Below are 13,126 nucleotides of genomic sequence, written 5' to 3' on the forward strand. Positions count from 1 at the left end.
AAAATTATTTACTTATTTAAGTAATCTCTACACTCAATATGGGGCTTGAACTCACAACCCTGAGATCAAGAGTTGCATGCTCACCCAACTGAGCCAGTCAGGTGCCCCCAAATGCTAGATTTTTAATATGAAAAATATGTTTCTTGCATTGAAACTGCTGTTCTCCCAGAAAAGTCCTAGGAATAAATTCAAATACAATTTAAATAAATTAAAAAATAAATGTGCTGAACCTAAATAGAAAATACTTATGTAATATTACTGAAGGACATAAAACCAGATAGAAAAGCATATCATTTTCTTGAAAGATCTTAACATTTTAAAAATACCAATTCTCCCCAAATTAATATGCCAGTATACTGCAGTTTCAAGTAGAATCTCAACAGACGTAAAAATTGTATCTCCTCTGCTTATATACACAGTCCCTTGTCCCATCAGACTTCACTTAAAAAGCAAAAGTTCAAAGATAAAATCAAGAATTTCAAGATGTCAGCAGAACATCAAACCAAGGGCAGTCCCTTCTGAGCATGGGCCACATGCAACTGCAGATTGCAGACAGAAAGCTAATCCTGCCATCCTGACCTCCAAATTTAAAATGGAAACTCTACCCTGCCAAGTCTTCTTTTTCTCTATACCCTGATCTATTTTCTCCCCATAGCACTTATCACCTTCTAATGTATTTTAGAATGTACTTATTTTATTGATGGAAAAAATTTGATTGGCTTCTTCTGCTAGAGAATGTGAGCTCAACAACATATAGGGTTTTGTTCACTGATATATCACATGTGTCTAGAACAGTGTGTAGTGTATAGTAAGTGTTCAGTAAATATTTATTGACTTGCATGAACGATAAAATACATTCTCAAGCGCTAATAGGGCCTCTATCTTAGGCTAATAAAACTATGAGGTAGAGTTTCGTGATGATTCCTCACCAGAAACGTGCTTTGTTAAACTTCTGAATTTGGGGCACCCTTCAGCAAAGAGTGAAGGAGACACTGGGACCTCTCTACTCACATACTTGTATTGCTGCTCATTTGCAGTTTGCTTATTAAAATGGGCCCAAGTTGGAATGCCTGGGTGGCTCAGTGGTTGAGAGTCTGCCTTTGGCTCAGGGTATGATCCTGAGGGAACCAGGATCGAGTCCCACATCAGGCTCCTTGAATGGAGCCTGCTTCTCCCTCTGCCTCTCTCTCTGCCTCTCTCTCTCTCTGTGCTTCTCATTAATAAATAAAATCTTAAAAAAAATTTTTTTTGAATAGGCCCAAGTTGTCTTTCCTATCTTGGAATCTGGACCATGGACCAAGCTTTGAGTCTAGCCTAGCATAACATTTAAGTAGCATTATCAACTGGCCAATGAATTCTTATCCACTGGCTCTAAATAAGAAAGGCTCGGGCAGCCCTGGTGGCTCAGCAGTTTAGCGCCGCCTTTGGCCTGGGGTGTCATCTGGAGACCCGAGATTGAGTCCCACATTGGGTTCCTTGCAGGCTTCTCACCCACGTTGGGTTCCTTGCAGGCTTCTCACTCTGCCTGTGTCTCTGCCTCTCTCTCTCTCTCTCTCTCTCGTGTGTGTGTCATGACTAAATAAATAAAATCTTAAAAAAAAAAAGGCTCACTCTCTTCATGTTGATTCAGGTTTTTCTACCTTCTCATGCTGTGAAGGGCCACATTAATGTTCAAGCTGCACATTGAAATGTGAAAAAATATGGACTTCTTTAAGGGTAAGAACAAGTTTGAAAAGTTACGCCAATAAAAATTATTAACAGAGTTGAACTCTGAGCAGGATTATTGGGGTTTTTCACTTTTTCAATGTTCTGGTTCATTTGCTTTGTAAATGATCTAGCTTTTGGGGTTTGCTGAATAGTTTGGATTCTGGTAGTAGGCATGTCCAATATAAACTGAGATGTACACTTTGAGGAAAATTATCCAGGGTAAGCTCTTCTCCAGTTGATCTTGAAGAAATGTAACATGGTAGAGTTAAGAGTTATAGGCACCAATGTCTCACTGTCTATGTTCAATTCTTGCTCTACCTTCCCCTACACCTCGGTAAATTTGCACCAGGTTTCTTCATGCCTTGACTCTTTCATCTATAAAATGATGACAATATTAGTATTTATTCACATTGCTTTTGTGTAGATTGAATGTAAAATCATTAAAATAACATCTGGCACAAAGTAAATTCTCTATGAGAACTATCATCATTAATTCTGTTTAGTAACTGAATGTGGTTGGTGTTGGCTGTGGTGGGCTCCTGAAACATTGGAGAATTGCCTTCCTATATGTAGATTTAGATAGAGGACTCTCAGTGCTCCTGTATGGTGTTATTAAAATGAACTGACTTGGGCTTTGAGAAATCCCCTCTACTATAGCTGACCTTCTAGTCCCTCTCTCAATCATTTTAAAGCAGAAAAATGAAGGGGCCTTGGAATTAGGAGTGTGGGAGGGGGACAGAAAGAACTTTGGATCTGGATTTGAAGCATGAAAGTTCTTGGGAGAGTTTTTTGATGGGCATTAAATTGGCCTCAACATCTGGGAGCCTGATAGAAACTCCACAGGGTCCCTGATATTGAAATTGGGGCTCATAACCTGAGAAAAGTCACTGCCAATGGCAGAGTAAATCACTTTTGGAACTGTTCTTTGGTTATCCCCCATGCATGCAGTAAAGCTTTATTAACACTACAACTTTAGGTTTGGGGGCAATCAAGGTGTTGGATTGAATTCTTAGAATTTCAGTATTTTTAAAAATTGATCTTCTATAGACCAAGCCAGAGAAGTAGCACACTACACTATTTCTGGTTATACTACATTGTATATTTCTGTAATGTCTGGAGTGTTTACAGTACATAACTTTAGAAATGAGAAAAAATATTACATATACACAGGCCTTAACCAACCTACAAAGGAAATACTATGGTAAGCCTTATCTCTTGAGGTCAGATGATGTTAATTACTGTACATGTAAATGATCCAACCATAGGAAGTCATCTATATACTTCCCAATTTAAGCTTTTCAAAGGACTGACTTTGACAGGGAAGGAGGGGGACAGGTGTCATTCCATTTCAATCTACCCAATACAGCTATACACTAAATGCTAAGTTTTTTTTTCCTAAAGTAAAAAACAAAAAACAACTATACAATCATCAAATAATATTATTCAAATTTCAAAATCCTTCCCCTACATTTCAAAGCCAATGGAATTTATTCTGCTACAACTTCTAGTATTTCTGGAAAAAAAAAATGCAGATTAAATTTTTTGTATGACCTTAACCAAGTTCTCCTGGGGAAAGAGTAATTCTTACAGCACTCTTTGACTTTCCCTACTTTTGCTAATGTACATATTATACATTATTGTGTGTATTGATAATTAGCATTCACCAGGATAGGAAAGCTAAGAATCTTGGAATCATTTTGATTCCTTCTCTTCCTTGCCCTCCACACCCAATAGCAGTAATAGATAGGTCCTATTGTCTTAATCTTTCAAGTGTTTCCTGAATCCATCACCTCCTCTTCATTCCTGTGCTTCTCCCTAGTTCAGGCTTTCGCCTTCCAGATTAACCTCACTCTGTTCTCTTCTCCCCTCTCATTCAGTGCATACATTCCTTATTAGTCATCTTTTTAGAGTTGTTCATATCGTTTACCTAATCATTAACGATTGGTTCTGTCATCTTCATGATAAAGCCTAAACAATTAGCGTAACAATTAAGATTCTTAATAAGCTATCCCACTCTGATCCAAGTATTCGACCTTTACTTGCCTTTTTTGATAGACAACACACCCAGAATTCTATTCACAGGAGCCTTCCCATTTGATGAATGTAAGTGGTGTGCTATACCCTTGCAAGTGTGAGCCACTTATATCTGGAATGCCCCATCCTCTGAAATGTTCCTTGCCTTTTAAAGCCCAATTGAAATGTAACCTTCTTTTGTGAAATCTTTTTAAAGGTAATAAAACAAAGTGGTTCAACCATTGGTTCTGGAAGCTTGTCTGTACAGTTTGAATACTGACTCTATTTACCTTTTAGATATATAGCCTTCATCAAGTTATCAAACTTCTCTGTGCCTCCGTTCTCTCATTTGTAAAATGGGGATAGTAACAGTACCTATCTTGCAGTGTGAGAATTAAGCGACAAAACATGCTAAAAACATGCTAAAAAAAAAAACTTTTTTAGCAAAGTGCTTGACTTAGTAGGTATTTAATAAATGGTAATTTGAGTAGCTTTAATTACCTGCCTCACTCCCTACCAGCCCACAAATGTAAAAAGTTTCTCTGAGTTTTTTTTTTTTTAATTTTTTATTTATTTATGATAGTCACAGAGAGAGAGAGAGAGAGAGAGAGGCAGAGACACAGGCAGAGGGAGAAGCAGGCTCCATGCACCGGGAGCCTGATGTGGGATTCGATCCTGGGTCTCCAGGATCGCGCCCTGGGCCAAAGGCAGGCGCCAAACCGCTGCGCCACCCAGGGATCCCTTCTCTGAGCTTTTGTAGCACCTGGTTCCATACTATTACGGTACTTAACACAGAGCACTATGATTGGTTGCATCCATTCTTTCACTAGGCTAGACTCTTGAGGGCAGGATCTTTTTATTTATTTAAATATCCTTAACTTCTTATGCAATACCTGGCAAAAAACAGAATTTCAATGTTTATCAAATGAAGAATGAACAAATGAGGTGATCCTCCAGAGGATTGGAAATCCTTTCAAAAGCTCATAGAAATTGGTGAGAATGAAAAACAATCACAAATACCTCTTCCCACTTTACAATATTTGCACAAGGTCACAGAATTAGTAAGTGACAAAGCCAAGATGCACATCTACCATTGTCTGATCAGGAGCCTTAGCTCTTAATCACAATGGTATATGGTCACTGCATGCTGGTAACATTAGGGGAGGAGTTGGATCTCACATATTCTCACTTGGGCTCAGAGGTGACTTCTTGAGCTAATCTATTTCTGACATCACAATAAGGCACTCTTAATAGAATGCCTGCATCTTTTTGCATTTAGAATTACAGAATTTTAGTAATTATAGAGACCTAACAAGGAAATTGAGTTGAGTAGTTTGTCCATGCACAGACTATTTCACATTAAGTTCATTATAACATGTATTAAATTCATCTTAGATATTGACCCTTTTCTCATATAAAGTCAATCTTAAATATACTTTTATTTTCGGCCTACAAAATGACAACTGTATAATCATTTTTCGTCTGAACTTTATTAGTAAAAATACCCTATTGGTATTCAATCATCAAGTTTGCATTTACACAGTTTCTCTGATATACTTTTATCATTAATTAGCAACTACTCATAGCTGGAAAAAGATATAGAGAAACATATGACATGCACTTCAAATTTGATTCTTTCAAAATGAAAGTGCTGTGTTTGGGCACACTTTAACCTTCTCAATTTTGACTTTACTAATTTGCTCACTACAGTAAAAGAAAACACACCAAAATATAATTGAGTGATGAAATTGAGTAATTTTTATTTGGAATCCTTACATGTTTTCTGTAATGACCATTTCATCCTCCCTTTGTCCTAAAGACAAAGCTTTGGTGGTTGAATGGGGTGAAGAAACCCTCCAGAGTAGGAGAGGAGAGAAACCTAGTACAGGGGGTGTTGGAGCTCAAGTGGAGTGAAAAGGGCGTCACATGGGAGAGGGAGTGTGTGTATAAATTTTTAAAATGTGTGTGTGTGTGTGTGTGTGTGTGTACATACACACATAAAACCCCTTAGCACTGTCTACTGAGAGGGAGTAGAGACAGTGACATCTTGGTCATGATAAGCACATCTCACGCACAAATGATGACTTTTAAATACCAATTCCTACTAAATGGTAGAGAAATCACTGATTCTGGGGCTGGGGCGAGGCAAGGCAAGACAAGGTGAGTTTCGGAATCCTGTGTGCCTAAAAGGAAGTACTTTAAAAAAAACGATGACAACGTATCAAGAGGGCAAAGGAGCCAATGTGAAGGGGTTTGTGCTGGCTAATGTGGCACAATTTGAGAGATTCAATAAATAACAGATTATAATTCAAAATTAGTAACAGATTATAATCCATGACTAGCAAATCATTAATTCATACTGATATCAATAAATAGAAAATTTGATTAACAGGATATATAATGGCTTCAACTACTTCCCCCCAAAAAATACTCACAAAGAAAAAAACAGTAACTTTACAGTGGAGAAGCCTGATGGTAAGCAAATGATCAAAATGGACATCATCAGAAATGGGGCAAAATGAAATTGTGCACTAACAGAATGCAATGAGAACACAGAACTGCATCTGTTAATATCCCTACTAAAGAAGCACAGTTAGAATCTAATCATAAGGAAACAGGTAAATCCAAATTTAAGGACAGTTTATAAAACAACCAGGCTATCCACTTACAAAAGTCGAGGGTAGCAGAAGTCAAGCAAAGACTGATGAACTGTTCCACAGTGGAAGAAACAAGAGATATTGCAACCTAAGGAAACATGTGATTTTGAACTGTATCTTTATACAACATTATTGGGACAATGAATGAAAATTGGATAGGTCTAAGGGAGTAATATGTGTTAATTTCTAATTTTGGTGGTTGTATTATGGTTATATGGGAAAATTCTTTCTTTTTGGAAATACAAAAGTACTGGAGGGTGATAGGGCATCATGACAGCAACTTACTCTCAAAGCGGAAAAATTTTATTTGTACAGTATTTACAACCTTTCTGTAAGTTTGAGATGGTTTCAAAATTTTTTCCTTAAAAAGCAGAATGCAGAAAACTAATCAATAGATTATTCTTAAAGAGCTGATAAAGTAATTCGAGCTAGAACTCCAAAAACATAATTTTAATTAGGATGAACTTTGTCCAATTCCTGTGTCCACTGTGCACATACAGGTTCTTCAAAACTACCTTAGTTTTATGCCATTAATTGGTCCAGAAATTCTTCATATGACTTTCAGAATCTTCTTTAAACTCACATACACACACAATCACACATTCTTCCTACTGGTTACGATAGTGATATGTTCAAAGATGCTGTTCAGTAGAGAGAAACTGAGTTCTATTTTTAAAATCAAACAAAAATGCAGGTATTACTATAAAAATAGCCTCCCCCCTTGTGGCAAAAAATGAAAGTACATTTTACTGGAGCATCCTAATATAGAGGCACTTAGTATTACTCCTTATAAAGTATTTTCACAGAATTTCAAGTGAATCCTCTAAATAGCACAAAGTATTTGCAAAAAATATACTTAGAGGTAGTTTCACAGGTCTCTTTAAGGTCAGCACTGTCCAGGTTCTGTTTAGACAATATTCTCTATAGCAAAAAGCTGCAGATTTGAGAGAATTGCCACAACAAAATACCAGAGTTCAAAGGAACTAAATTTACCCACAGTATAAAAAATTAAAATGATAGGTAAAAAGGGATGGTCTCACTTAAAGGCATCTGCCTATTTAAGATTACAGGGGCATCAAGAAGGCTTTCTACCTCTTAAAAGTTTAATCTAGAAAATCTGAAAGTCCACCATTGGAGATTAATTCCTTGGAGTTGGTTCCATCCAATCTTCAGACTTAGAGTATTAGTATAAAGATACACTGGAAGGGATAAGACATTTTCCTTCATTTAAGATTGCTAATTGTGAAAATAAAATCGGAGCTATAAATAAATGAAACTTAATTTACTCATTGCAGAATCCTAGCCCTATTCTTAACTCTCCACACTTCTTTCTATTAAGTCACCAGTCACTGATAATTCTATGTTTTACTGACCTTCCCGTGATTATAAAGTAATTTAAGTGGTTTTTCAAAGTAAACTTAATTCCAGTTTCAGACTTTTAAATTAAAAGTGGCTCAGTTGGATACTGTTTCTTCAACATAGTAATATAAATATTAGTATCTTGGCTAAAATGAATTATTGACAATTTTAATACATGTTGCACAGTACATATTAATATAGAAAAATACATGTTATCAGCAGCATAATGTTGACCATGTTCTAATCCATTCCACCTGCTCAAATATTAGTGCAAATAATTATATATTTGTAATGCATCACTGCTGTCTAGCACAAATCTATGCCTTCTGAATAAATGACTTTCCTCTGAGGTTGTTTGCTGTTTGGAGTATGATGTGATATATTCATATTTAAATTGGCTTTGTATGGTGAGGCAGACTGCAACCATCTAAAACACTTAGAAAATGAACAAGTATGGTTAATTACTTTTCCCTCCCCCTAGAGGTCCTACTTATCACAAGAACTGAAGTTTACTGTTACCACCCAAATAACAGTGTTAAACTATACAGGGCTGAGTTTAAAAATACCAAACTTGTTAAGCCCAGAGTTATCAGCCTAACTGCTCCAAATCACCAATTAAAATTCTTACAATCTAATGTGTCATGTTTCTCCCCTAAATTTGGAAAGAGAGAGGATTGATCCTTGTTAAGAATAAAAGTTAGGAGTTAAGGCAATTCTTAAAAGATTAAACATGTTATTTTTGATTACATGAAGATGACTACCCATTGCTAATTCACTGAGTACCTTTTCCCTGTATTTTCACTCTAGCATTCATTTAAAAACTACCAACTGCATTGAATAGTTAACACAATTGACAAACTTATGACATTAAAATAGTCTGTTTTTGAAGGTAGAAATACTGATTTCCTCCTATTTTCCAAGGTACAGTTGTCATTTATTCCTGTTATAAAATATCATACAAAATACCTGGACTCTTTCTTCTGTAAAGATTATTAAGCAGACATAGTACTATAATTATGTAAAATAATACTCACTAAAGAGAACTTTTTAATAGAAAGATTTCTATTGAATACAAACTTAATATTAAATTAAAATTTCATGACCACTTATAAAATTTTAAAAACTAAATTTAAAAAGTATGATCACACATTGGAGACATTAAAAAAATCCAACAGTAAATTAGATACTGACCCTGTGTGTATCAACTTCATAGCCTAAACATTATAGTGAGAACCAGACATTGGATGAGAAGAGAATTAGATTAAGCAAAATTAGTGAGCCTATCAAAATAAAGGACCTATTTAAATGTTAAACAAGAAGAGTGTATGGAACATAAAGAATGAGTGAGAAAGGCTTAGGTTTCAATCTGAGCCTTTTATTAGCTATAGACCCTGAGTAGGTCTACTTAACGTTTTTGTGGCTTAGATGTTTCATCTGTCAAATTGAGATAATAGTACCCAACTTCCAAGACTGCTTTGGAATCTAATAAGATCATGTATACAAATGGTCAGCACAGTGCATGGGACTTGAGGAGATAAATGTAGCTCTGTTTTTATTATGCATTACAAGTTAAAAATTGCTGTTTTTACTTTATGTAGGATTATTTACTCTAACAACATGGACTGTTTTTTTTCTCCAAAGTATACAATGTATTTCAGGACTGAATTTCTCAAGCAGAGGGAAGTACTACAGAAATTGAATATAATTAAACTAATTGGGATAAAAGCATAAAGTGCTTTCTATGTCAAATTGTCCAACAGAAATCAGGAGAATTCAGTTCACTTCTAGGAAACATCTCACATTTCTAAGTCAATGAGTAATAAATATATATGGGTAATATGCAGCCTACTTCTGTATTTTAAAAAAAAAATAAATTCCCAGATATAAGCTTTTTAGTCAATGACAAATTATGCACTGATGAAACTTGCTTAGCTGTTCAAGCATGCCTTGGGCACTACCCTTATAAACACGACCACTCAAAAGGTTTTGTGGCTCTTCAGAACCAAAATTTCTTTATCTGGATACTTGTAAATATTCTCCATCATAGATTTAAAAAAGGCATTTTAAGGAAGCAGTAAATTCTCTACTTTGAAACAATTTGATAATTAAATTATTTCACTATAAGGCTGATAGTCAGATAGTGAAATATTTAAAGTGAAAGAGGAAAGAAAATCATTTAAATATATCATAAGTTAACATACTTAGCAGCTTTTTTTAAAAAGGGGGAAAGTGCCAGGGACTTGCAACCATGGTGATGCTCAAAATGAGGCTAATACTTGTCTTGAAATAGTCAGATATCTACTATCTAAAGATCCATCCAAGAGCTAATAATTCTTCATAAGGACTATTCATCTACTCTGTCATAACTTATAGATGCTAGACTTCCTTCTGAAATTTGTGTTGTGTATTTCACTTTCTGTACCATTTTAGGCAAATATAATATACTCAAGTTGCAGAGAAAAATAACCTGCAGTGTTTTGGAGCATATTTTCAACTTCAAAACATTACCTAAATATTGCCTGTTAGCTCATGCAGAACTGCAGAATACTAATGATTCTCCTTATTCAAACATAGGCTAACGTTATTAATATACAAAGTTCCATTATTGCTGCTTAAAATTTTACCATGTGCACGTGAAAAACATCTTACTTATTGATCTCTTTTGGGTCATATATTGTGGGAAAAATTTTATAGTGGCCACAAATATAAAAAATGCTTTAAAAACTGGAATACAAAGAATGCAAGGAATGCATAAGGGTTTATACAACAAAAAGTTTCTTAGAGAAAGATAATCAGCTTAGGTTAAATTTCAAATCTTAGTTACAAAGTATTTTTCTGCTAAAAAAAGTGAGAAGACCTATGCTATAAAAATAAGGAACATCTTGAAAACTTAAATAGAAATAATTTATAAAATTAAGTACAGATATCCTAAAGATGTAAAAATGGAGTGAAATAAAAAAACAATTGCAGGGAATTTGTTTATTAAGCATTAATGTTAACACTTCTAAGTATTCACTTATGAGTTTTCTTTGTCACTGCCTGGTCATGGACATAATGGAAAATATTGCACAAAACTCAAGCATGGAAATAATAATTAACAAAATATCTAAGCAACATGTATATGCTTTACATTTTAAAAATTAATCCAAACAAAATAATTTGAAGCACTTCTCTGATTTGAAGTCTTAAAATGTTCTCATGTTTTATTTTTTTTTTTGTTTTTTGTTTTTGTTTTTGTTTTTTTTTTTTTTTACAAATTGACACTGTACAAAGAGTTCAAATGGCCAGTAAAACTACTGCTTTAAAATTGTTGGCTTTAAGTAACAGAGGTATAATTTGAATTCACATCAGAGCTTTCTAAAATGGCAATAGTACAAGCATATGACTTTCTCTAGTATCCAAAATCTGCTCTGGCTCTCCCTTGGCTAAGGAATAGAAAACCAGACAGCCTTCTAAAGCTGCCATGATTTCCTAAAATGCTTTGATAAAAGTTGGCATACTTCATTTCTCTTCCTGACCTTGATAACACTGGGCTAAACAGAAAATGAAGAAAATTCAGTCAATAGTAACTTGAACAGTAGCTAGCACTGGACCTGGAAGTTTTGGTAAAAATCGATGACCATTCAGAAATATAGTCTTAAAAGAAAAGTAGTTTGCCAAAATTAGGCAAAGCAGCATACATTAAAGGAAAAAAAATGCCAAGAATGAGCTGAACATTAAAGTTTATCCGTTCCTAGAAGATTATGAACAACACAAAGGAAGCTGAAACACTATACAGATAAGAATGAATTCTTGCAGACCAAGTTTATAGAAATTGTAGAGTAATAGCCTTTCTAAATTTCCACTTGATGTTTAAAATTTTATAAGTGATTTATTATGTCACCATATTAAGCCAATTCAATTAACTCCAATCAGTAAGAACTGCTTCAGAAACGCCTTGAAAAAGATGACAGAAACTATAGATTTGAAAAGCAACCAGTTTTTACAAAGCTCATCTCTAGACTTAGAATATATAACACTATCAATTCCTGATTCCCCTTAAAATAGACTACCTATGGTTAGCCATCCTATCTTATTCCAGTTTAGCATTAAGAAAGAAATCTTAAAAGACTGCATTGTTGCTAAACACTGTCAATATTTCTTATATTTACCATTTAGACTATACCTCACTTTACTTCCCTTGTAATATTAAAATAATGAATAAATATGGTCCTTTAAAGTCCTCCACCTTATCTTAAGTGAAATATAAAATAAGGTAGACTTATTAACTTCTTGCTAGCATTGGCTTAAAATCTGTTTACGAAATAAGAAATAGTAAACTTTTTTTTTACCCAGAAAGCAGATGTATTCTGATCCATTCCTATTATCTACATAAAACATCTCATCATTTTAGTTTAGTTTATAACATTTTTCTTGGAATATTACTACTGTACCTCAGGAAAAAAAATCTAATTAACCAACTACAGAAATTATGCTCAATTGTTAACCTTTTGAAAGAGGCAAAAGTTCTCTAGGAAAACCTAAAGTAACTTGACTAACAATTACCAAGTGCTGAAAAGGTCATTAAAAATTGGTAAATAATAAATGCAGTTTTGCTGTATTTTACCATTAATGCAAAATAGGATGGTGAAATTTCCCAATAGCATATGTAAAAGAATGTCAACTGGAACACTGATAACATCTCATTTGTCTTCTGACACCAACATTTTCCAGGATGAAAACAGTGACATGTAGTTTCACAGAATTTAAAATTTAGAATTTGAAATTTATATGTTCAAGAATGGAATTAAAATTCAACTTCAGGTGAAAAAGCAAAATATGGCTGGTAGTGTTCAAATTTCAAATGAAATCTCAAGGGTAAGTATGGCTGCTGTTTATCCAAACAGTCATTTTTCCATAAAATGTTGGCTTTGTCATAAGAAATCTCCTGTGCTTTCTATCAACCAAAGGCCTGCTGAAGTACAACATGTTTCCCTTATAAATTCAACCTCAGCTGAAATGTCGAGCAAGACGGGCAGATCTATAGTCAGCACGAAGTTGTACGAAGGAGTGAAGAATGTTCTTGTCCAGATTAGCAAGTTGTTCTCCTGAGCAGACTTGCTTTAAATTATCTGGAGCAACTACCAGAAGATTGCAAAGTGCATGCAGAGTATCAAAAAGCTGTAATACCAGTGGAATCTGAATTGAAATAAGAGAAGAAAAAAAAAAAAAAAACATTGAAATAAAACAATTTCTAGTTTTACAATTAGTTTATAAATTCTTCTCATTTATATACTCTTAGGACTGACTAATGTAGTAAACTTCAATACTAAAAATTATAAAAGCTCCTGAAAGTGTTAAAACTCAAATATTTCAGAGAGTATATAAACTTGGTATAATTTTTTTGAAAA

At 34.3% G+C, this 13,126-nt stretch overlaps 1 protein-coding gene across 1 annotated transcript in view; it reads right to left on the bottom strand.

Moving 5' to 3' along the window:
- Nucleotides 1-6,658: 6,658 nt before the first annotated feature.
- The window catches only part of EXOC5 (exocyst complex component 5), a 59,119-nt gene continuing 52,651 nt past the window's right edge, over nt 6,659-13,126 (bottom strand). Inside the window, exon 18 of the mRNA XM_038544804.1 lies at nt 6,659-12,914. Within this exon, the coding sequence (XP_038400732.1) occupies nt 12,726-12,914 (189 nt within the window). The 3' untranslated portion in view covers nt 6,659-12,725. The remainder of the gene's footprint in view (nt 12,915-13,126) is intronic.

The sequence above is a fragment of the Canis lupus genome, chromosome 8 (assembly GCF_011100685.1).
Source record: "Canis lupus familiaris isolate Mischka breed German Shepherd chromosome 8, alternate assembly UU_Cfam_GSD_1.0, whole genome shotgun sequence".
In the NCBI taxonomy this organism is placed as follows: domain Eukaryota; kingdom Metazoa; phylum Chordata; class Mammalia; order Carnivora; family Canidae; genus Canis; species Canis lupus.